At 48.2% G+C, this 24392-nt stretch overlaps 10 protein-coding genes across 10 annotated transcripts; 4 read left to right on the top strand and 6 right to left on the bottom strand.

The window, feature by feature from the left end:
• Window positions 1–273: 273 nt before the first annotated feature.
• Window positions 274–1610, top strand: N7520_004571 (anaphase promoting complex subunit DOC1; the record flags this gene model as incomplete). Its single annotated transcript, XM_057138505.1, has 2 exons — window positions 274–706; window positions 766–1610. 2 exons carry the CDS (start codon window positions 274–276, stop codon window positions 1608–1610), a joined length of 1278 nt encoding a protein of 425 aa, XP_056996712.1.
• Window positions 1611–1991: 381 nt separating this feature from the next.
• Window positions 1992–3412, bottom strand: leu2A (3-isopropylmalate dehydrogenase LEU2; the record flags this gene model as incomplete). The annotated part of the gene is made up of 6 exons (XM_057138504.1): window positions 1992–2224; window positions 2281–2908; window positions 2987–3082; window positions 3134–3199; window positions 3262–3282; window positions 3362–3412. The coding sequence occupies 6 exons, from the start codon at window positions 3410–3412 to the stop codon at window positions 1992–1994; spliced, it is 1095 nt and encodes a 364-aa protein (XP_056996711.1).
• A 306-nt stretch (window positions 3413–3718) lies between these two features.
• Window positions 3719–4080, top strand: N7520_004569 (uncharacterized protein; the record flags this gene model as incomplete). The annotated part of the gene is made up of 2 exons (XM_057138503.1): window positions 3719–3796; window positions 3820–4080. 2 exons carry the CDS (start codon window positions 3719–3721, stop codon window positions 4078–4080), a joined length of 339 nt encoding a protein of 112 aa, XP_056996710.1.
• Window positions 4081–4092: 12 nt separating this feature from the next.
• N7520_004568 (CDP-diacylglycerol--inositol 3-phosphatidyltransferase) lies at window positions 4093–5144 on the bottom strand (the record flags this gene model as incomplete). Its single annotated transcript, XM_057138502.1, has 3 exons — window positions 4093–4458; window positions 4524–4900; window positions 4967–5144. 3 exons carry the CDS (start codon window positions 5142–5144, stop codon window positions 4093–4095), a joined length of 921 nt encoding a protein of 306 aa, XP_056996709.1.
• A 790-nt stretch (window positions 5145–5934) lies between these two features.
• Window positions 5935–7788, bottom strand: N7520_004567 (putative RNA splicing factor (Pad-1); the record flags this gene model as incomplete). Its single annotated transcript, XM_057138501.1, has 4 exons — window positions 5935–6193; window positions 6245–6721; window positions 6776–7084; window positions 7142–7788. The coding sequence occupies 4 exons, from the start codon at window positions 7786–7788 to the stop codon at window positions 5935–5937; spliced, it is 1692 nt and encodes a 563-aa protein (XP_056996708.1).
• Window positions 7789–8413: 625 nt separating this feature from the next.
• N7520_004566 (fatty acid alpha-hydroxylase) lies at window positions 8414–9654 on the bottom strand (the record flags this gene model as incomplete). The annotated part of the gene is made up of 4 exons (XM_057138500.1): window positions 8414–8567; window positions 8622–8870; window positions 8926–9356; window positions 9415–9654. The coding sequence occupies 4 exons, from the start codon at window positions 9652–9654 to the stop codon at window positions 8414–8416; spliced, it is 1074 nt and encodes a 357-aa protein (XP_056996707.1).
• Window positions 9655–13421: 3767 nt separating this feature from the next.
• Window positions 13422–14642, top strand: N7520_004565 (uncharacterized protein; the record flags this gene model as incomplete). Its single annotated transcript, XM_057138499.1, has 1 exon — window positions 13422–14642. One exon carries the CDS (start codon window positions 13422–13424, stop codon window positions 14640–14642), a length of 1221 nt encoding a protein of 406 aa, XP_056996706.1.
• Window positions 14643–15726: 1084 nt separating this feature from the next.
• Window positions 15727–17365, bottom strand: N7520_004564 (uncharacterized protein; the record flags this gene model as incomplete). The annotated part of the gene is made up of 2 exons (XM_057138498.1): window positions 15727–16442; window positions 16507–17365. The coding sequence occupies 2 exons, from the start codon at window positions 17363–17365 to the stop codon at window positions 15727–15729; spliced, it is 1575 nt and encodes a 524-aa protein (XP_056996705.1).
• Window positions 17366–18011: 646 nt separating this feature from the next.
• N7520_004563 (putative nucleoside-diphosphate-sugar epimerases) lies at window positions 18012–18834 on the top strand (the record flags this gene model as incomplete). The annotated part of the gene is made up of 2 exons (XM_057138497.1): window positions 18012–18271; window positions 18324–18834. The coding sequence occupies 2 exons, from the start codon at window positions 18012–18014 to the stop codon at window positions 18832–18834; spliced, it is 771 nt and encodes a 256-aa protein (XP_056996704.1).
• Window positions 18835–20221: 1387 nt separating this feature from the next.
• N7520_004562 (CeGAL family transcription factor) lies at window positions 20222–23155 on the bottom strand (the record flags this gene model as incomplete). The annotated part of the gene is made up of 5 exons (XM_057138496.1): window positions 20222–21710; window positions 21765–22528; window positions 22577–22688; window positions 22749–23005; window positions 23060–23155. The coding sequence occupies 5 exons, from the start codon at window positions 23153–23155 to the stop codon at window positions 20222–20224; spliced, it is 2718 nt and encodes a 905-aa protein (XP_056996703.1).
• Window positions 23156–24392: the final 1237 nt, after the last annotated feature.

Below are 24392 nucleotides of genomic sequence, written 5' to 3'. Positions count from 1 at the left end.
GTTCATTGTTCAGTATGGTGTGTCAATGTTCAACTTCCTCGCTCATCGTTCTGCAGTTCATGAAATAATGGGTATATGAACATGACAAAGATGCAACTTCAAAGTCTTCATTAGTATATCCAGTTCAACCTGGAAAAGCAATGAATCTAATCGATTTTTATCCCTAAGCCATCTGGCCAATTTGTTTATCGGGTAACATAGACGCTAATCCATAAAGGGGAATTCAACTGTAAACATGCTTTTACCCGCAAAGTTTCCCAATGACCTCTCATCATGCCACACCTTAGGCGACAGAGTCCTTATGATTTGCCGCAAGGGGCTAGTCTCCGCACCCAATTCCAAACCCCTCCTTCAAGGCATACCCCAACCAACCCAACTCATCGACTCCTACCTTCCTCCGGTCCCCATGAGATAACTCCAGATCCGTTGCCTGTAATGGCGCCTCCAACGGGATACCCAAATCCTTTTAATATTTTTGGGCGGGGAAGAACTCAACAGCCTCCTCCTGAGTTGGTCGATGTTGAGGACCAGTTTGAGGATGCCGACTATGATGACAATGCGGGCACGGAACTGGGGCAATACGATGATGGAATGGTGGGGGAGGATCAACTAGAGATGGATGATACTGCAGATATGGATGGAGACGAGATCGAGGAGGATATCATGGAGGACCATCTTGAGGGGGATGAAGAAATGCACGACCAAGGTACGAGTCTCCGTGACAGGCATTGCATGCCAGAACGCATCAACTGACTTGCGAAACAGAACGATCTCCGTCGCCCCTGCCACCCAACCTCCGCGAGATCTCATCCCTCGCCTCCTGGACTGTCTCCACGTCGAAACCCGGCTGCGGCGTTGCAGCCCTCCGAAACCCCTCCCCTCAACAATATTGGCAATCAGACGGCCCCCAGCCACATACACTGACGCTGCACTTCTTCAAACTCGTCGCTGTTGTTCGACTCCGCGTATACCTCGATTTCGAGCTTGATGAGAGCTACACCCCTACGAAGATGATATTCCTAGCCGGCATGGGAGGAAACGACCTCGTCGAGTTCGCGACCTGGGAAGGCGATGGACCATGCGGCTGGGTCGATATACAGCTAGAAGGTGTCGGGGGACGAAACGGAGGCTGGGTCCGAGAGAATCTATCGCAGAAAGATCGGGCAGTTAAGAGCGCTCGTCGCAAGTCCCAGAAACACGATAATGGCCAAGACAGTGAACCATCCGATACGGAAGCTCTTGACGGTGTGGATCCTATCGGCGACGAACTGGATCCGTACTGTGGGAATGTTCTCAAGGCTATGGTGATCCAGGTGCGAATTATGGAAAATCATCAAAATGGAAAAGATACACATGTTCGTGGCTTCCAGGTCTTTGCTTGCGATGAGGGTCGTCGCCGTGTCGCTGCTGCTCCGTCTGCATCTGCTGATGGTCGGGATCGTAATCATCGTCGGTACAGTGCACGGCAGTCTATGCGTGGGAGCTTCCCTGGTGATGCTCATCATGCGCGTATTGCGGGCATGGCGAGTGAGGATCTTGATACTTCTCGACTTGGTGCGGCTTCTGGGTTGGACGAGCCGGATTGGATGGGCGAGCCTATTATTCGATAATGACTTAAGTTAGGCATCCTGGGCGTTAAGTTTTGATATGGGGAGTTTTCTGGCTTCGAGATACCCAAATCCAGGTTTTTTTTACGGTCAGACGCATGGGAATTACTAGACGTGACGGCATATGAATCGAACCGAGGCGACATTTCGCTCTCGAGAGTGGTGAAATACGCCCGGATTGGTTATTCTGTGAATTCCTGAATCGTACTAGCTTTACCATCATTTGCTATATTAAAAGGCTTTTTCCTCCAAGAATACGATACAGGTTGATATACATCAACGACCAATTATTCATCTAGAAGCTTCAAAGGGTATTCAATTTTTTCCTAGACTCGTCATATCATGTACCGAAAACTCCTAGTGCAAAGCTAACTTCACTTATATTTACTGAAGCAGCTTAGCCAGCTCAGCAGCGACGGCATCACCGACCTCAGTGGTGGTAGCCTTGCCACCGATGTCACCGGTGCGGACACCAGCCTCAATCACGTTGCTAACAGCCTGCTCGATGATCTTAGCATCGTCAAACATGTTGAAGGAGTACTGCAGCATCATAGCGACAGAGAGAATAGCAGCGACGGGGTTAACAATGCCCTTGCCGGCAATATCGGGAGCGGAACCTGCGATACGAAATCAGTATTCAAACAAACGCATATAAGTCGAAAGTTATACATACCGTGGATAGGCTCGTAGATACCGTTAACCTTGGTCTTGCCATCAGGCACACCAGTCAAACTGGCACTAGGCAGCAGACCCAGCGAACCAGGAATAACACTCGCCTCATCACTAATAATATCACCGAACAGGTTGCTAGTAACAACAATACCGTTCAACTGGCGGGGGTTCTTGATCATAATCATAGCAGCAGAGTCAATAAGCTGGTGGCTAATAGGAACGGTCGGGAACTCGTTCGCCATAACCTCAGTGACAACCTTGCGCCACAAACGGCTGGTAGCGAGCACATTGGCCTTATCCAGACTGGTCACAGGGAGAGGGGGGTTGTGCTGCAGAGCAAGGTTCGCAGCGAGGCGGGTAATGCGCTCGATCTCCGCGCGGGAGTAGGGCTCGGTGTCCATGGCGAAGCCGGATCCGTCATCCTCCTTGCGGTCGCCGAAGTAGATGCCGCCGGTCAGCTCGCGGATGATGTTGAAGTCGACGCCGCGGCAGACTTCGGACTTGAGGGGGGAGCTCTCGACGAGGGAGGGGGCGGCGAAGTTGCAGGGGCGCAGGTTGCCGAATGTGCCCATCTCTTTGCGGAGGCGGAGGATACCCTGCTCAGGGCGGACGGCGCCAGTTCCCCATTTCTGGTTGGAGATATTGTCAGTATTCGGGGTCGTAATGGTAGCTCAGGGTGGCGTTGGTTTGGAGGGTTGAGAACGTACCGGGCCACCAATGGCACCGAGAAGGACGGCATCGGCGTTCTTAGCGGCGTTGAGAGCCTCATCGGTCAGGGGAGTTCCGGTAGCATCAATGGAAGCCTGCTCAGATTAGTTGAGGTTCTTGCTTCTTCGGGTTCCGTATATACTCACGCCGCCGAGCAGGTGGTCCTGGAGGTTAAAGGTGACATCACGGTGCTTCTCGAGAATGCGGAGGATCTAGACAAAAGGTTAGGGGCTGAATTGACCTGTAACATGAATATTGATTAGGCCTTTCGCACCTTGACAGCCTCAGCGGTAACCTGGTGTTTTCAGCTTCGTTAGTCTTTTGGTCTCAATGCTTTTGATAGATCCATGATACAATTAAAGGAAGTCACTTACATCGGGACCACAGTGGTCACCACCGAAAACAACGACGTTGAAGGCAGGCATATTTAGTTAGATAGAAATTGTAAATAGGAGAGCACTCAATTGGTTCGAAAGGGAGCTTTAAAAAAGATGGGATGCGGGTGACATTCGACCCCGCCAACTCCGAGATCGGCGACCTGCACACTTTCTCCAACGCTACATCAGATATCCACAACGGAGACCGTCTCGGTTTAGCGGAATTTGCTTGTTTTTATTTATCCGGCTATCTGCGGGCCGCAGATTTCTATCGGTATGTGGGATCAGGTTGCACATGCATTAAATGTTGTATAAAGTTGCATTAAGAATGTCGAGGTAAAAAAAAAGCAAAAGATGGGAAAAGACAAGTTCGAAAAACAGGGATTGCGTAGACAAACCAAGGGGGAAAGAAAGAGAAAGAAACACGACCCCGTATGTACTGTACAAGGTTCCAGAACCCAAAGTCCAAGGTCATTCCTGAGGACCACAATGATCATGCCCAAGACGCCTTCAAAGGATGTGAACCGCCAAACCAAACCGAACCTCACGTGGAGACCAAGGCAACAGCTACTAGCGGTAGCGATGCCGAGGCCTCTGAAATCACAGACCAAAGCTCCCAAGATATGCATGACTCTCAAGTCGGTAGAAAGATAGATGAGCCCAAAAGGAAGCTATTCCATCAGCTATACGCCGATAAAGAATCAGCAACCGAATAATGCCTAGCATGATTATTTCTTCTTGCGGGTGCGGCGAGCCTCGAGATCACCCTCGGCCATCCACTTGCTGGCATTCACCATCTGGACGACGTTGACAAACTGCTTGAATGCCATGACAGGAGCCGCAATGCCGGTGATAACCCAAGGCCAGAAGCTATCGATCTTGTTCGCACGAGCTAGCTCAAGCGCTCCGGCACTCCACGGGCTCGCAAAAAGACTGCTCGGCGGGGTGTGCGCGGGGTTTCCGGGCTGGGCGGAGGATGGAACGTCGTGGACCGGTTGCAGAAGCGAGGGAGAGAGGGTAGGAGAGGAAAAGGACAGCAAGTAGAGACCGATGAAGAAGACCTCGTTCAAGCAGCAGCATATAAACAGAACAGTCTAGAAGGGTGTTAGAATCGGAAGAAAACCAGATGAGAATCGGCATGTAAATACCACCATCGTACCTTGCTGTTGTAGTATTGGTATAGCACCCAGCTCCGGCTGGAGTCGACCTTCTTGTGGCTCTGGTTAGATCCACCCTGGCTCAAAGTGGCGTACATATGCATGTAGTGACTGGCAAGATCCAAGCAGATCAGGCCCTGAAAAATAATTGCCCACCGAGGCCAGGCGGAGCCAAGGTACACCAGCAAGCATGATGTAGTGCAGCGATCTGTCACCATGTCCAACACAGCACCAAATGAGGTGGACTGGTCAAAGTAGCGCGCCGCATATCCGTCCAGTGCATCCAGCAGACAAGACACGCTGTACAGGATGGAACATGTCCGGGGGTGGAGGGGCATGTAGTAGAGAGACGCGAAGGCAAGAATAATTCGAGAGTACCCTAGGAGGGAACAGCACATCAACAAACACTATTTTCCAAAAGCTGATCAGACTAGCGAGGACATACCGATCAGGTTTGGCCAGAACAAAAACACATTCTCTCGGGGCGCTTCACGCGCCGCGGACCGAGTCCGTTTCTTGGATGGTGTGCGCTTGGATGGGGTGGGCGCAACACCATTACCCTCCTCGCTCTCCTCCCCATTAACAGACAGGGCAGCTTTTTGCCGTCGGGTTCTGGCGCTCATTGTGATATGTAGGAGGTCAGATTCAAGGGAAAGACTAGGGAATCGAAGTGGAGGAGAACACAACAAGGATAAGGGGTGATAATCCACATAAAACGTGTGCTTATCTAAGCTTAGCTATCTCCGGGGTTCCGGGACGCGTACTAAACAGGAAACTTGGTCTGGAAGGTTTCCTGTTTATTGCTATTAAGCTGCCTGGTGTATTAATTTTCCATATTTTCATAGTCACGAACCCCTCTTTGCTGACTTGGTCAGTCGAGGGGTCTGAGCTAACTTCTCTAGTACGTTTGCAGCGCTTATCGCTTTGTTGAAAACATAGGAATGATAAGGCCAGCTACCTCATCACCATTGGTGGGATACCTACATGCGCCATAGGCTGCGATTTCAGCTCTAATTCTTCGACTCCAACGTACATTCCGCATGATGATTGAAGTGTTCGACATGCCGAGGGTTCTAAGATTTAGATTTATGTGGTATACAGAGACAAAGAGGCGCGACGCTTGTGGAATGGAGAATAAGGCAGCAGAAAATGGACAATGCATATTGGAACGCCCAGGAGCGTAGCACCTCAGGCTTTTGAGAAAGAGCGCTTCCTAAAGACAAATCATTTCGAGTAGCATGGCCCATCGCGATGGACCAAAAGACAAGAGTACACAATGTGAAGTGGCACCTACCAGGAGCAGAATCATTCGGAGAGCCTAAAAACAAGACGCCAAAGGGGATCTGCCTGAAAAAACGTGCCATGTTAGAGAGAATACAGAGTAACACCCTTAGGGCGTGGGTGGGAGGGCGGTTAAATCGCTTTGGTGCGCGAAAACAAACTGCTGTAGACCGCGTCCACGACCGGTTGAGCAGTGATCGTTCTGCCACCAAAGAAACGGCCATTCAAGCCTTTGATGGCGTTCTCGCCACCTTGGACGCGGTCGAACTTCAAATAGATGTCGCCTTGAGAGCTCGGATCTAGCGAGATGTGAACAACGTGACCATATTTTTCTTCGCATTCGGAGCGAACGTCATCCTCCAATTCTTTGATCCATGCCTCTCCTTCTTCTCTATTGAAATTGTTAGTGACCGAGGTGACAAAAAGATTTAGCAGAACTTACTCGGCAGCATCAAACATGTTACGAAGCAATACACAGCGACTTGCCATGTTCACATTGACGGGCAGCGGCTTGGTCTCGGTCTTGGGTCGAAGCATCTTCTGCTTTTCATCGGCGGAAGGCTCGGGTTCATCTGTTCGTGCAAGTTTCCTCATCAACGCGTCCCTACTGTAGTTGTTGAAGTTTACTCCCGCAACGTCTGTGTCGTCAAGGGCACTGGCACCGGTGCCTTTCTCGGATTCTCGGCCACCCGCGCGATCGAAATTGTTAGAGCCGCCGGCTTGGACACCGCGGCCTCCGTGGCCGGAGAAGGAAGAGCCCTGGAAATTTGTTTGACTGGCAGAAGGGCCCTGCGGGCGAGTTGAGTTCGAATCCGGGGTGAACTTATCATTGCCAAGGCCAACGCGAATGGCTCGACCAGCAAGATCAAATCCGTTCATCTTCTCCAAAGCCTCACGGGCTTGGTTGGGGTCACGGAACCTAAAGAATTGTTAAATCTGGGGATAGGCAAAGGAACAGGGTCGGGCATCTTACTGGACAAAAGCATAACCTTTGCTTCGACTAGTCTCATCCTTCTGCAATTGCACGAATTCGAGTTCGCCAAACGGTTCGAAGACATTCTGGAGGTCATTCTCAGTGATGCTGAAATGAACATTACCCACATAGAGTCTGTGAAATGGTGCGGAGTGTTGAGGGCCCGAACTGGCCTCCGGGTTACGGGCCTGGCGATTCTTCTCGGCCTCGGTCAACTGTGCGATAATGGGAATGCCTAGGAGTTTCTGCCCGGTGAGTTGAATGGCGCCGGGAACGGATTCTTCACTCTTGAATTCGACATAACCGACACTAACCACATATTAGCTGAGTTCGAGGTCAGTCAAAGGGGAAACAGCAATAACATACCCTTTGGATCGTCCGCTGACGCGGTCCTTGACAATTTGAGCCTCCTTCACAGGGCCGACTTTTTCAAAGAAGGCCATCAATTCTTTAGTTCGCAAGCGTGCAGCAAGTTGCTGCACGAAGATAGTGCGCTTGTCCCGCTCATCCTCGTTAAGTTCAGGAGACTTGCTCGGGCTCCGGCGAGGGGTGTTGCGACGACCATCGCGCTCACGGCGAGGGCGACGTTCCTCCTCACGCTCTCGTCGTGAAGGACGGTAGTGCCGATCATCACGGGGCGAGCGCGAACGAGAGCGAGCGCGTGGTCCACCACGGTAGAAGTCGCCACTGGAGCGACGCTCATCGTAACGATCACGACGAGGGCGACGTCGATCACTCTCGCGGCTCCGGCTCCTCTTCCGGCTTCTATGGCTTCCGTTAGCACTGCCATGTTCGCTGTGTGGGCTTTTCATCTCCTCATCGCCGTCCACATCTCGGTCGCGGCGACGGTCGCGGCTACGCTCTCGGCGTCGGCGTCTATCACGGGAACGGTCACGATCACGGCGTTCAGAAGTATCGGCACGGGAGCGGTCATCTTGATCATCCTGCTTGGGTGGTACCTCAGCTGGGGCAGCGGTTGACTCGAGAAGAGCCTCCACGTCGAGTCCCGACATCGTGGGGACTGGTTGGGTTGGTTGCGTGTGGTAAGATGGATATAGGAAGTAGTCACTTCTGGAATGGGCGAGAATGTATGGAACTTGGCAAGAAACTCTCTTCCGGGTAATGAAGCTTGACCTTGCGATTGGTTTTCCTGGCGGTCCAAGGGTGGTTGGAAGGTAGATAGTCCATGTTGAGGCGGACTTGGCAGGGTCACGTGTGATATTCAAGTTTTATTCATGCCTCAGGCAACATATTTGCCACCACGACACCCGTGGACTTTCCGGATGCGTCCACTAAGTAAATGAAATTATGAGAGTAAACACAAAGTATTTTATCTTCGTGAACCGAGGTAAGAGCGTAGTATGTACTAGGTTTTATATTATGATTAATTGACAATGAACACTAATAAGTGATGATGAAAGGATAGCTCATCCAACCTCCTCGGGTGCTTTCTGTACCGCGAGTAACCTGTACAAGGATAAGGAGAAAAAAACCAAAAACTCCAGTATTGCCATAATTCATGGCGAACATATACAAGCTCCTGACCTTACGGTCGCACAGAGCAAGAGACTCGACGTGAATTCGTGAATGTGAAAACCTTGCCGCTTGCTGCAAGAATTAAGTCCCGGGGAAGGCTTTCTACTGAGCCTTGGAGCCCTTTGGAGACGGGGTCTCCAACTCAGTACCAAAAACTCGATCCCAGAATCGGCTGGTAACACCAAAACCGTTCTCAAAATCTGCGTAGTGGTGTTGCAGGTGGTACTTCTTGAGTTCTTTGTAGTACATAGGAAGACTTGATACAGTCAGCACAGTCTGTTGCAAAGGGGTGTTAGTGTTGAAGACTTACTTGCGGTGATGGAGGAAATAGTGGGTCAAATCATAGCAGACGTAGCCAAAGATACCGCCGCAGAAAACCTGCACGGCCGCGTACCAGTTATAGAAGAAAACGGCATGCGCCAATTTCCAGAAAGGAGCGGCCAAGGCCACAAACAGCGTTGGTGGCATGACCAGGCGGTACTTGTCCATGGGAAGGTAGTGATGAATTCCGTGGAGCAAGAAATGCGCGGTCAAACCGACTGAATTATCCGGAAGCCAACTGAAAAAGAGATTAGTAAGGCGGAATTTACATGCCGAGGGGAAGGAGATCATACTTATCAACGTGGAAGAGGAAGCGGTGCATAAGATATTCAATCAATGACCACAGACAAACACCAGTAATCCAGTATGCACCAGCAGCGACAGGATTACCCAGACCGGCTGTTCCAATCATGGTACCATAGGCGACGCATGGTAGCCAGATAATAGGTACCACATACCATGCAGTCTTGCTGAGAGGCTCCAAGAAGTTACCAAACAGTGGGGCGGATTCGCCGCCCTTGTAGTGGCGAGGTCGGTGGATCTGTTCAAGGTAAAACTCTTTGGAGAAAGTGCTGTACCACAACTGAGGAAAGAGAGGCTTGTTGAGATCCAGGAACTTGTGCGTTTTGAAATCTTGTGAAATGTCCGTTTCGACTGACAGATCCTCCTCCCGCGACATTCCAGTGGTTTGGTAGATAGGCGTAGAGTTAACCGCGATGTTCTCCTCCCCCGGGTACCTTAGCCTTGCTAGAAGTAGCGCTGCTCAGAGCCAGGAAACCGACGTGGTAGTCATCCAGAATTTCATAGGCGGCCTCGGTGTGCTCGTGGGAAATTTCGTCCTTCATAATCTCCGCAACATCCTTTCCTGCGTAGTCGAGAATCAAGTCACCACCTCCAGGGTGGTCCTGTACGAAATCTGTAACATCGTAGACCTTGCGACCGATGGTGATGAAACAAGATTTCGCGTTATTATGCGCCTCGACATCTGCAGTCGTAAAGGTCGGTAGAACCCGTCCCGGCATTTTGAGGGTTGGAGATTCGGAGGTGCGAGGGAAACGATAATGCGCAAAAGTAATGCAGGTGTGTGAAGTAACGACGAGGGTCGTTGAAGCTGGAAGTTGATCTTTTTCGGAGGCCTGCGGGATATTTTATTTCAGGGGAGGCGTGGCGTGACAATCGGTCCGCCCTGGCAGAATTTCTGCCCCCGGTGGCGCCCAAGCCAAGTCCCTGGAGTCCCCACTATTAATATGCCCCTTTATGCGATTAGCCAATCTCTCACTATTCCCACATTATAAGGAATCAGGCAATGTCATTCATTACCAACAAGAGATACAAGGAATGAATTCGGCCAGTTGGCATCAAGCTAGGGCCTTATTTAGCAGATTTCCTTGGAAGGCTTGCAATCTCTTCCTGGGCCTACGAGACTCAACATTTGACCACTAGACTGATATCATGCCCATATTAGACTTAGTTAAATGCACCGTTTAATTAATACTTAAATCTCTAACTACATAAAGATGAGCCAATGACACAATATATATGACTTTGGCTTTTAGATGTTTGGTATGGAGAATAGCGGTTGAAGTCGATAACGCATAGTACGAACCCATCATTAGTGTAACCGCGTAGGCGCAGGCAGTCATGTCTTTCATTGATGTCGAGGTACAAGCCCAAACAGCAACTCCGTGCAATTACTGTCGTCCTTGTCTGGTAGCGCCTAACTCCCTTGCAGATCATCTTTGCCATGTCCGTACGCACAAGCTTCGAGATACTCATGCAATATGGCGGTAAGACATGTACTCTCCAGGGTCCTGCCGTGCTAGCTGTTGGATAAGGCTGAGCCCCATATCTCGTGCCCATCCGGTGCAAGGTTTTCTCGGGCGAGCGTGGTAGTGCCAGTCGTATAATTCAAATTCTTGTATGGTCAGCGGCAGTATGCCGTTTGGGTGCTGTCCATCGAAATCCTCTTGCAAACACCCGAATAGGCCAGGGATCGCAACGCTTCCCTCCTCTCTTATTGTTTGTCTATTTGTCCATTAGCATAGGTCGTTTTGTGCCCAAAGCAGCGTTGATACAGACTTGAGAAAGTAAATGACGCAAGCTGCACAAAATCATCGTTCCTAAGCCTGACAAGTGCAGCATTTTCAAAGCGCTGGCCAGACTAGAGGTTGCTGGCTCTGCCTTTGAGCCAAGGAGGGTGAAGTTGCCCGACGGAATCACGAGAATTTATATTTTCGTATAAGTGAGGAAGACGCTCATACATCCGTGATGTCCAAAACGATGATCAAGACACATCTGTGTGCAAAGGCTCCATGGGTATGCTACACAGAGGCGGCAGGTGTTGGTTTAGCCGCCTATGCTTGTCTCTCAGCTCACCGTCCAGAGGACTTGCTTCTTCAGTGTATTATTCGCCAGAGCCCCTTTCAGAGATTAGGGTAACACACGTCTAACGGCCGCTTTAGTAAACGAGCATAGATAGTCCATTGATATTCTAAACACCTGTAGAGTCTTGGATCCCATGAATCGCAGGCATAATCATCCGCAGCAAGCTGGTCGTCAAATTGAACACTGGCAAAAGCACAGGGTCCTTCTTACTCTTCATTTAATTGTTGCATTGCCGCTCTCCTCGGCAATAACATGGCTTGCAAATCCAGTCATACTCTGTAAAACAGAGTGTCCCGAGCTCTGTCACCAGACTCCTAAACTTAGTTTTCCACCGACATCAAGGCCCATTTGTGTCTTGTGAAGAAAAGGATACTTTGTTGTATCAAAGAGGGGTCTGAAGAGGGGAGGGAGATAAGAAGATAGAGGGAAAGAAGAAGGAAAGAAGAAAGAAAGAAGGAGACGGACGCAGAGAGAAAAGAAACATTTGAGAGTGGTTTCTTGCCTCCAGAATCACGGTACGGATCTACCTTTGGAGAGTTAACATCGAAAATCTTATTATTCCTTGGGTGTCTTGTACACCGGGAATCTGTTTATATAGTTTAAACTGGTTTGTCAATTTCCGAGCTTGAATAAGTCCACTGGTAGTGAGAGTAGCTTTGGAAATAGTAATAGTAAATACTGTAGTAAGGTTGGACCATGGTGGAAATCATGCGTAGATAGATTGGTGAATATTGACATGTAAATTTTGTTGTAACGGTGGAAAGGTTTAGATTGAGGTTTGAAATTAGATATATAGGGTGGATTATAAGGTTTAAAAATCATGCCATCTATCATATGTGATTACTAAATTGTTACTATAACTAGTATGTATGCTTCATAAGTAGAAGTGATTAACTATACATATTGTACTCTGTATACGTAAGCTGAGTGTGGAGTAAAGAACAAGATTAAGTATCGATTTACCTTTGAATGAATAATATCAGAAACATTGATTATCTCCTACATATGTAGTAACGGTACTTGGTTGAACCATGCCAGTAATCACGGATCACCTGATAGTATTTTACTTTTACGTGTCAGGTTTTCGAAATTGGAATCTCCTTATGATATCAGAAGTGACATATTAAGACCGAAATAAAATTTCCCATCTGACCACTAAAGGGGGAAATTGGCCTAGCTGTCTGCATAAGTTAGGACCTGGTAGAGATTAAAAGCGATTCCGAATATACCAGGGGACCAAGCCCACAATGTCTATATGGGAAAGAGTGATCTGTCTACATGTCGAAACTTTAATAAGAGCTCACAGAAGTGGGAATTCAGGAACTAGGTGTTTAGTGTCGATCATCTTTAAGCAAGGGCAGCCGATTCACCTGATACGACGTTGACCTAGAAGACTGTCCCTAAGGAGTATAGTTCCACGCACTCATGCACACCATGTCAGCCATGAACGAATCCATCATTGGATTAATGTTTGTTCAGACCCGGTCACACTACCCCTCCCTAGATGTTTGCCTCTTGAACCCGGGGGCCTGAACCTCTGCATGTTCGTGTCGGCGGCTACGTTCTGAATAATCTAGCCAATCAAAGACTTTGAATGGGTTCAATTCCAAATATCTATCTAGACCCCTCCTATCCTTCTGATTCCTTCATTGTTTACTTAAACTTACACATCGTGAAGATGGTGGGGGACACGCGTACTAGCGTATTCGAGTACAGATTGGTCTGTACGAGGGACACATGTGTTGGAAAAGGAAAACCAAGAAAGTGAAACGGTATTACAAAATACGTAAAGGACCGAGGCTGCCCTTTTAAGGTTACAGAATGAGTTTCTGTGCTAACCTTGCAGACCCAAATCCTGCAGAGTCCAATCACGGATTTCTTACCAGTTTGCTACGGGACGATCCGCGCAGGAGGCCGGAGTGGAGACTTCAACCCGATCCAATCGTAGAGTGTCAACTACTAGGATCGACGTCTGTGGCATAGCGTGAATCCTTTATGGGCAAAAGTCTCGGTCCGAACGCTTATTCGTGCATCGGTGCAGGGAGGGGGAACACAGAGACACAAATCAATGTCGGCCCAGTCGCTTACCCAGGATCCACCATGAAAGGCCGTGGAAATAACATCGATCCCCCTTTCTCTTATTGTCCTATGGGCCCCAATTTTAATCAGAAAATCCAGAACAGGGCCATTGTCCTTTTTAAGGACTTAATTTCATGACACTGACATCTGGCTCGTTCATGTGGAGCGTATTTTGGCCCCGCTATACATTTTCCCAGCTTCCCTTATATTATTACCTTGGGCCCATAAACTCATTTTCTCCTTTCCCTTCCCTTTCCTTTTCCTCCCCCCCTCCCCCGTCCCATTCTTTTCTTTCCTCTGTCGCCTTATCCTGCGATAGTAAAATATGAGTGAATCTACAGGAAATACAATCCTGGACTATGCCCAGAGTTTGACCACGGTAAAGAAGGGTCTTCCGTTTGGTCAACCGGTTTGCGTGATCCCTTCCCATGCCATCTCAACCACGGCTCAGCTTGCAGAGCTGGCTTCCGAGCTCGGTCCCCACATTGCATTCCTTCAAGTCCAAGCCGAAAACATTGAAGATTGGGGTCAAGATACTATCGACCAAATGACATATTATGCCAAAAAACATGGTTTTATTTTATGGGAGGGGAGCCAGGTTTTGAATTCGACAGTCAACTTCATGGGACGAGGATTAACCAACATGGAGACCCGCAAGGTTCTAGCCGACTTTGTCCAGCATAAATACACCAGTGGATTGTTGAGGACCGCACAGTGGTCTGGGCTGGCGATCTCGTGGGCACCTGGAGTACCGTATGACCAACAAGAAAAGGATCTCTTAATTCCATCCCTTCGAAAGGCCTCCCGTGCTGCCGTCGCGGCTACAAGCAAAACCATTCAAACCGAAATCTCTGCCCAGGACAGTGAACCGACCTCCGAGCACGAAGAACCTCCCTTGTCTCCACCGTCGAACAATGGCTGGGCTGAATTCATGGGGGATAGTATGGGCAACGCATTGCGGAAGCTATCAACCATTTCCGTCAGTGAATCTGTCACAATGCAGCCTCATGTTGAAACAGACGAAGGCATCCCTCCTCCACCTCTTCTCGCCCGTGGCATGACCCTCTTCTTACCAACTTCCATCGACACGGCCTTCACGTACGAGTTCCGTCAGAGCACAATGGCCGCTGCATGCGCCAACTCGGACTTCGTGGCTGGGTTTGTCACCAGCGAGCCATACTTCCCCAACTACCGTGGAAATAACCTGTTGGAGATTGCTTATGAAGATGGCCATGGAATCCGGAATGACGATAACGGTGACAATCTGCTTAACAACTCCCATTACATGGACCAGGATATAACTCTCGGACTGTTCTCTCTTATACCCCCGGAGATCATCCGTGACTATTATGATGACTTTAAAAAGACCCTCGATACTGGTTCGCAGTCTGATCACATCGCCAAGTTGTTCTTTATGATGGATCGCGCTATGAAGATGCGAGAGACAAGTCGCCAAGCGAAAGAGAAAGAACGTGGATCCCATCCTGAACACATCGATAGGCATAGCCCTGGGATTTTCCAAGTGCCCGTCGTCATTCTTCCCTGAATGCCTAGTTCCTTCGATCTTCAATGCCCTTAATGTCCTGTCAATAATGAATCGTCATGTCAAACATCATCACAAAGCGCATTGTATTTTTACTCGAATTTAGATTGGGCGTTTGGTACAAAAGTCTTGCTAGCCTAATTATCCACCCATTGAAGCTATTCAACAATCCGTTACTGAAGTGGGCATGATACTCATGTGTCTGGGAAGGCCGGTATTGCCTCTAGATTGGGGACTTTCGTAAGCGACAAACAACTAGTGATCATTTAAATTTTTCAGATGCACCTGGGGATTCATTCGTATTCGAAGTCACGATCGAGCTTAGTATCTAAGTGCGCAGTCGCGTAACAATGCCAGATCCATACAAATTAACCTTTTCTAATAGACATGCAAGTAGTAAATACAATAGTCTAAAATGCGGCCCCTTACGGATTCATCTATAAAAAGAAATCGGCGCTATTCCCACCTAGTCGAATCTCATCGCGCATCACGCTGATCGCCTCCTGCAGAGTCGAGGTCAATGCTCAGGTCGTATTTTGTGCTCTTGGAAACTTGGTTTTAACATTCGGAACAATTCCCTGTGCCATCAATCTCTTTTCATTGTGCTTTACCCTTCTTTTCGGGGTATCTAAGTAATAGAATACGTGAGGCTTTCCACTGTGCATTTCACGCGGCGGCTAGAGTAACTGAGTCCCCGCTATATATTCTTTACTATGTACATACTCAGTCCCCTACCCATTTACCCACCTGCATAAAAGAAGTTGCTTTGCTTGCTGAATACGTCAGTCCTCCCATCAGGTAGGTGATGCTATGTATGCAGTCCAACTATCAGACGCCGCTTTTTGTGGCGGCGAAGCAGGGGAGGGTTGGTTTTGTGGATGTGTCGGTGGAGAGTGAGCTTTGCGCCACGACCACGCAGATCCAGTCTAGCACCATGAGTATTGAGTATTGACACTGATCGTCTCAATTTCTCATTTATCCGAGCCAGGATGATAGCGACATCATTTGATGACAAGCTTTCATAAGGACTTTCCCCCAGGGAGATTGAGAGCGTCAGCATCTCAAGCTCCTTGTAAAATGGAGTATCTTATGCCTCCCAGTTGCGTTTCTTCGCAGTGAAGAAAAGCCTAGCGTCTCTGGTGCTGTTCATGGTGGAGAGTGTACGATAAGGCCCATTCTTCGATTCTTGGACTGCCTGGAGGTTCGACTGGCGTACATCAACGCAATATGCCTTTGTGCCTGTCTTCCACTCTGTTGATTGGCGAGAGAAGGTGTTGTTCCAGTCACCATAATCGATCCCTATAAGACTCTTTGGGTTTAAGAGTAACTTTTCAATGCAGGGGATGATAGGAGAGATTCGACGTTTGATGCCACAGCCTCCATGATTGAGGTCAACTTGATAGTCAGGGAATTCTTTCAAGGTCGATAGTATGGCAGTGATATCAGATAAATCAAAGAGGTCTGAGCTTCCTCGCCTTTCTTCGCCCTCACTCTCAGGGTTGAGGGTGAGGTCAGGATCCAACAAATTTGATCCAAGGAAGACGGTTTTGCTCCTCATAGCAAAGAAACGTATTAGTTGACCGACTTGGAAGATATCGCATTCGCTTCCGTTCGCAAGTCCTGCTCTGCACTGAAATTGTCGTTTCTGTGGTGTAGAAAATGGCATGACCATTGGCCTTTGCGCTGGTACAGAGACAGGGGGTTTAGGGTCAGTGTCCTCTAGCACGCCATATGCACGGAGGAAATGGGATTGTAAATCTGTGATTGTTGCCATGACACACTGCCGCCGGTAGTACAGCTCCTCTATAGCAATACCAAAGGTCAGCAATGTTTCATAGAATGCACAGAGGGTGATATTTCTCGATACCTTCAAGTTTACCAGGTAGATACTGCCATAGAAGGAAATCGCGCCTTGGATGGTGGGGTCCATTAAGCCAGTACTTCGAGCCAAGCAGAATGAGCGTATGAGTGAGGACTCTGGTGACTTCATGATCATTAAGATTCTTGGAGATCAAAATAATTTGTCGCAAACGATCTTCGTTCATCTTCAAAAGTGTAGTGCTAAAGGAACAAAACGAGGATCTCCCCTTCTTGCCATATTGGTAACCAACCGAACAAAGGACCGATTCAACAACATCCGGGGAATTGAACGAGTCAGCAACTTGGATAAGTTTTGCAATTACGGACGGCGACTCCAGTTGCAAAGCATCAGTGAAAAGCTTTCTGACAGAATCATCCATTGACTCCAAGCAGAGAATCTTCAAGAAAAGCCCGAGGGCATCTGCGCCATAAAGTCTAGTCGTCGCATTTGACGTGATTGCTATCACAGGCAATGTAACTGGAGCCGGAATATCCTTGAGGATGAGCGATGGATGTGAATCTGTGCTAGTTTTCATGGCCTCCAGTTGTTGTGCAAGCTTCGCCCCTTCGGAGAACTTGTTCAGATCTAGCATGACCCTAAAGTAGCTGCTTTTTTCGACGAGCATCTCAAGGGATACTTGCCAAAACACGCCACCGTCGGTTGAGGGTGAGTTCTCATACTCGATAATCAAATTACCATTGGGTGAAATGATTATCGGGGAAATTGCACTGCTCTCGGCAATCTCCAAGCCTGCAGGGATTACTCCAGACTCGTTCAGTCCATGATCAATAACCAGCGAAGATCTCCAGCGACCAGAGGCTTTTTGCGGAATTTGTGCGAACAAATCTGGAGATTTCGATGACATCGTTGGTTGTTAAGATCCCAGCCAAGATCTTCAGTCAAGAATAAGGTAGAATGACGATGCGTGCATTTGACAAAGAACCGAGGGTTCCATTGGGCGGGTGAATTTGTGCAAAAATGATAAAGTGAAATAAAGGAACGCGCTTAAGTGTCAAGCATGTTTCTGAATAGTCATTGCTGAAGCTCCGTGGTGTGTGCACGTGCTCACGATCGCCATGGTATTGACATCGGAATATAATTCCCCCGACACACCCTGCCTTTCTGTCTTTTGTCTGCCTTTTCATCCGTTTTGGAGACCTCAGACCTCCTTGTGGAGGCGGGCAAAAGAGTTGATTAGATGTTTTAAGTATATCCCAATAATCATTGCGGTCAATGGCTGTAGCTGGTCAAATCTTCAATATTGAAACCTTGATATATGTGCGGCCGCAAGCCCCACTATGCCAAGAGAACCTGGGAATATTTGGCTAGTAGCGGCCGCTTATCTCCGTAAGCTTACTATCTCCGCCGTGAATGTCATCAGGCAGAACAAAGCCGCGTTTTGATGACCAAAAATTCCACTCCATAATCCTATATAAGGCGGCCTTTTCCACATCTGACCAAATAGTTTATTTTCCACATATGCTTGGGCATACCTTGACACGCGGCTCACCATGCATATCATCCTTACAGGAGCAACGGGTCTTGTTGGATCCGCTGTTCTTCATGCCATGATTAAGAACGAGAGGATCAGCAAGATCTCAATCCTTAGTCGGCGGCCTGTCCCAATGACTCAAAAGTTTAGTGATGATCGAATCAATGTGGTTCTTGCCGAGGACTTTTCAAAATTCGATAACAAAGTGCTCGACCAATTGAATGGAGCAACTGGGTGCGTGTGGGCTATGGGAGTTAGCCAAAACGACGTGAACAAAGAGTAAGCTATTACATCAGTACACTAAGCTGGCATAAAGCTAATCCTCCAACAGAGACTACACAAAGATCACGAAAACCATGACTCTTTACGCAGCTAAAGCGTTTCAACCCCTTGCTCCTCCGTCTGAAAACTTCAATTTTGTCTATGTCTCAGGGGAAGGTGCAACCCATGATCCCGGGTTTACTACCCCAATTTTCGGCAGAGTGAAGGGAGAAACCGAAATTGCCCTTGCCAAGCTTCAAGAGCAATCGCCTCGTTTCCATGCTATTTCTGTCCGCCCGGCAATGGTTGACCCCAGCGCACATGATGAAATCAAACCGTGGATTCCACCACAAACTGGTCTCAAGTATGTAGCGTTCGCGGGGCTAGGGCCATTTGTGCGGTGCTTTTGGAAAGGGATGCACAGCCCGACAAGACCACTGGGAACCTTTTTGACGGGACTGGCTACCGGAGAGTTTGATGGGAAATTGACCGGCCAAGGGATTGATGTTGTTGGAAATTCTGCCATTATAAACAATGTCGGCTTTCGACGAATCATGGACTTAAATAAATCACAAAAATAGATAGGGCCTAATTAATGCGCGTCGGACTTTTCTTGATAACTTGGTCACGCTGATCATTTCTCTCCGTTTCGTGAGAAGCCAAGCTCCAAGGGAGCTTTTAATTTCCCGGACTCGGCGCCAGGTTGGGGGTCCCTGAATAGTGGTGGAAAGGCGTGAGTTCAAGAATGGGCCTCTGTCAGAGTCCACTGCGCAGGTGGCATTGAGGGACATCTGGATATGTATAAGACAATTGATTGTCTGCATATACGTGTACAAAAGTGCCAACTCCCAACATTGAGCATTTGACCAGCTTTCATATTCAATTATCAAGGTAAGACCTCAGGAACCTATATATATACTGTCTTCGAATCTGCCAGGTGAGTGGTACTGTTCACCTACATGCACTTTCCTATCTATATATATAATTCAAATGTTGCACTTACTTCAACTATACTACCAGACTCGTATACAGAAGTTCGACGATCAATGCTATGGACACACCACCACCCACCCGCCCACTCGCCGGAATGTGCTGCGTACATATGCACACCAGCAAAACGATGCATTTCATCTCTGCATAGAAGACAATAGGCCTCTCACTCCATCCCCTTGAAGATCCATGGATGGAAACGTCAATACAGCTAAATTTTGAATAGTACCGTTTCCAATGTGCCATTTCGACTTTTATGACCGGTTCATCAACTGCACAGTATTGGAAAGTGGCCGACGACTATACTCAAGTGCTGTGAACAAAATTTCGACATGGACATATGTGCAAGTTTTATCAAATACATCATGTCTGGTCTACCAAATTCTGGATAGCCTTGGTTATTTTGCTGATCAGCAACCGGATTGGATCAGATGAACGCCATCCAAGTCTTGAATGGCCGTTTCTTTAGTGGCAGGACCATCACTGCCCAACAGGTCGTGAACGCCGTTTACAGCAGTTTGTTTTCGCTCTCCAACGTGAGACGATGATGGCGAGAAGATAAGAGGGCCGGTGCTTTTGACGCGGTGAAACGTCATCTGCGGCTCTTGGCTTCACTCTGATGCCAATCCAATTTGTTCATTCATATGATTGTATGACATAATGTGTCTCTCTCGAAAAAGACCGACCTAGACTTGAAAACTTCGCCCATGGTTTCGAACCGGGTGGCTTGGATGGGAAAGGGGAATTAGTGAGTTTACTTGTACTGCGGCTGTTTAAATGTTGGTACTACAATTGGACAGAAATACAGGAAATATTGAAAGATAAAATTATCTAGGGAAGCAGTGCATTCTTGTCATTCTAAGTAATCTTCGCATGAAAGACGAACTTTTCCCTCCTCAATCCTAGAAATGCTACTATTCAAATCCTTTTTTATCAATCACCGTCAGTAAGGAAATATCAAGTACAGAAACAGTTAATTCAGCAAACAGGATCTGGCCAAGTATATCCCAGATCGAAGTCCAGGTTCGACCCACTCGGGAAGAATGAGCCTGTAATCTGACCGGTTGCAGGATCATAAGGGAAGTAATTATCGTAGGGACTCCGACCAGAGATTGATTTCTCTGGCTTGATGAATTCCATAAGATCCGGCTCAAGGTTACAGGACACAGGCATGGCAAGTGGAGTGTTTGCCTGATCTATTGGGGAACATGCAAGGGAGTCCATCTCCGCAGCGATCTCCGCAGCAGCTAAAACAGGATCAGTTGGCAGAGTCACAGACGGGTCGAATGCGATGTCCTCGACCGTTTGATCCACCGCAAGAGCAGCAGCGTCCATGAGATCACTTGCATCGAGAAGAGAGGCAGCGGATGACTCCTCATTATCACTTCCTGAGAAGTCATCCACATCAATTCCGACATGGGGCACCAGTCGAAGTAGGAATCCATTGCAGAGCTTCCAGGCCCGCTCGGACGCCAGGTTCGATTTGGATAAAGTCGACAGCCAATCCAGGGCCTTTTTGGCTGCCTTTGATACCATGATTGCTTTTTCGGGGACATGTTGAGCCCGGTAAGCAAGTTCCAGTAGTAAGACGGTAGCTGATTGCATCAAATAGTGAAGTGTGCACCACCATGGAGAGATGCGGTGGAGGAGTGCTGCGTCAGGGGGGTCCGGGAACAGTGTAAGCATGTGGCATGCGGATTCGACACACTCAGCAGCTGTTTTGCTGCAAAACTCGTGGGTTTTATCGCCCTCGGCTGGCGATGGGTCGAGTCGACAAAGGCAAGGACGGGTAATACCAATCTTAGTACTGTAGAATAGAAAGGCGAGGCCCATTCGTTGACCAAGAGGGCACTGTGATGTCTGAGTAGAGGTAAAATCGTAAGCCGAAGGGAGGTTCATAAACCAGGAATCAAGTTCGAGCATGAGACTCTGAATTGTGAATTGGGTGCTGGCCCATGGTGACTGCAGCGCCTCGGGGCTGTAAAGCTTCATCGTCATCCTCTTGGCTATGGTGTTGAGGGATGTCAACTGCAAGAAATGCAGCGACACACACGGCGGTAGGCTCTTGAGATAATCTGCTCGGCTCATCTTTGTGTTCGTCTCCATGTGTGTCTCGTTTTTGTATCTGTCGGCGGTGGACTCCAGGCTGGCCGCACTATGACTGGCAGACATCCGGTCTAGAGGGCTTAAGGTAGCCCGTCCGGCGGTGCTGATCATTTGTGCGACCTTATCTCTCTGGAATTCACTTTCGTCAAAGGGCACAGGAAGAGGCGTTGTACAGCAGTTATCGATGATGCATGACGGGCGTCCAGTCATAACGGAAAGAAGATGATCAACATTGTACAGAGACCACCAGACGCGATATCGGATCTCCTTGGATGTATCAGAGGTGCAGGACCCAACGTTACGTAAATGTAGACCAAGTGCCAATGCACCTCGAACAGCGCTTCCGCACAGTTTCCACGCCCTAATATAACTGTCAGTATGAGCCTTGAATCATTTTCGATGAGGGATATAATACCTATTAATATGCCCGGATGACATCATGAACAAGCAAGCAAGACCTTCAACCTGTAACTGCTGTAAATCGGGGTGGTGCAGGAGCTGATTTTCCAAGCTCAGAGCTCTCGCCCTTGCAAAATACAGATCATGGGCATCATCCCCTTCCTTCCACTCTGCATCAGTCAATTGTCCGTATTTTGCCGCAGCAGCAAAGATTAGATTGAGGATAGCTAGCCACTTATCTCCGGGCTTTAACGTTGGTTGACTGAAAAATACCCGAAACTGGGAGACAAAGGTAGAAACACCAATGATTGGGAAAGACGGATGCACCGAGGTAAGATAAGCATTAAGAAGCTGGGTTGCTGTCTCTCGTGAAGGGACGGCATGGGCGTCAACTTGGCTTTTGCCGGGAATATCCATGTCATCGAGGTAGAAGTTTGCAGACGCCATTAGAGGATCGACGGGATTATCCGGTCGAGGCGTCAAAGTTGGCGATGGTAAGCCATTGTCGTCGCCCGAATTAGACATACTTGCAGACCAAGCCTCGCATTCGTTGTTGACCTCTTTGCTAAGCTTCTGGAGCCAGTTTATCTCGGAGCTCTTGCCAATGAATCCGGTGGCACGGGCGGTCTCATCTCTATTAAAGTCTTCCTCTGTATGATCGACTTGGTCCAAAGGGGTGGTGGACGAGGAACGAGATGGTGGAGGCTCCGAGTCCCAAAAGACATTTTGCTCTCCGGCTTCATTTCCATCACCGTTAAGCGTAATATCAGGAGCAGCGCCCTATCATTTGTTAGATAAGAGGACATGTTATTGTAATACGGTACGTACCGCTGTCAATGCAATATTAACAAGCTGTTCATCAGAGACACCAAGTCGACTGCTAAGTCTTTTGATGACGTCCTCGTAAGCATGTACTTTTGCTGATAAGCTAGCGAGCTGCCTGTACATGAGGTAGTTGAGTCAGCTACGTCTTTAAAAAGACATCGTATATTTTGCTGACCTCTTGGACTTCTCTCGTTTGCCATCTGTATAACAGCAGATAATGCCGGCTTCGCGACAATTGCGGCACCCGGATTTATCTCCAGTACATTTAGTCTTTCTCTGTCGACATGACTCGCACGCTCGACGGACATGTCGACGGTGGAATCTACCAGGCGAGGTAAATGCCGACTCTGTGCCTTCAGCAAGCCGTGGAATGGCCATTTTCTTTGCGGCCACTTCAGAGTCTGCCCTTTGCAAAGAAGACATGGGAGTATCCTGGAGAGTCGAGTCAAATTATGTTGTTATCTTCGTCTATAAGAGTTTGCATACCATGCTAGAAAACTGGTTGCACGTTTCCGCATCCGCACATGACAACTTGAATAGGCTCTGCTGTTCCGTCCATGATGGAAGGTAAATGCTACTCATCATAAAGAACAGAGATTATTCTTCGCTGATGTCTTCTCTAATCTATCTTAAGAGGGTCGTTAGTAGGATAGATTGTGATGTGAATAGCTTCATTGAATCAATGGACTCACCTTAGGTGTGCAATGGCAAATCCGACACCGCAAGTATGAGATTAGCAATGAGGCAAGAAGCGGGAGAATCTGGGATTATAAAGCCATTGGAAGATCCACCCTACTAAAAAATGGAACATTGCTCGCTGGGAATGAACTAGTTTGGGTCTGGCTACATAAATGATCCAAACTCGGTACACTTGATCTTCTAGCAATGACACGGCTTCTCGGGAGCGTCTTGGCTAGTCAGCCAGTTTAGCCACCAAGCAGTGTAAACAAGGTGTCTACAGCGTCAATTCGCCTTTGGAACCAATGAAAATTGAGGCGAATTTGAGGTCTTTTCGCGACCTCGATCACGCGATTTGCCATCTACAGCAAAAGAACAGTGGTGTTGCATCGAAGCTCCAAGCTTTTGATCTGATTATGCCCGCATATTGGCCAGACCATGGAAGTGCAGCCCCAGTATTTATCCACTGGTTGCGGTACCTGTATATCGGTATTTCAAACCGACAGGCTCCAAAACCCGATAGCTTATTGTCGGGGAAGGGACGATCGACAGCCGTCAGGAAAACTTTGTACAAAGACCGAAGCATGGAATATTGCGAGTGTGCTTTCCTTTAAGACGTTGTTGTGATCGATATTCATCAGGAGGGTCTTTCCAGTTAGGGAAATGGCTCGCTTTTCCTTGAAAGTAGCTGCTATGGCCTAGACCCAGGAGCAAAGTCAATCTGACGTTACTGGGTGGTGGCGTCGAAGCTTGTTTATGTCCCTGGTTGAAGTTTGGCCTCTTCTGTCTTGATTCGATGGCGGTTGTGAGAACCCACGGATAGATGGAGAGGTACTGGAAGCTTGTTGACTCAGTGATGGGAAGGGGTATCCCGATCGAGAAACGTTCTATCGATTTTGGAAACCCAGAGGATCCGATAATTGATAATATTGACGTCGTGGATTACACTCAAATGATCGGATTGGGCATCACTGCGCATAAGTGATTAAGTTACGGAAGAATGCATCAATATGAAGACTGTCAAGGTCGAAGTTCGTTTAAATGTGTCAATTTTGTGTAGGAATAAGACACAGCCTTGCAAGGCAAAGGTCTCGGGAAACAATAAAACGGGCTTTGAACACGATCTTAGAAGCAAAAATGT

Source organism: Penicillium odoratum, assembly GCF_028828045.1.
Source record: "Penicillium odoratum strain IBT 22623 chromosome Unknown utg000004l_segment0_segment0, whole genome shotgun sequence".
Lineage (NCBI taxonomy): Eukaryota > Fungi > Ascomycota > Eurotiomycetes > Eurotiales > Aspergillaceae > Penicillium > Penicillium odoratum.
The sequence above is the reverse complement of the archived record's forward strand: the minus strand, read 5'-3'. Positions and strand labels throughout refer to the sequence as shown.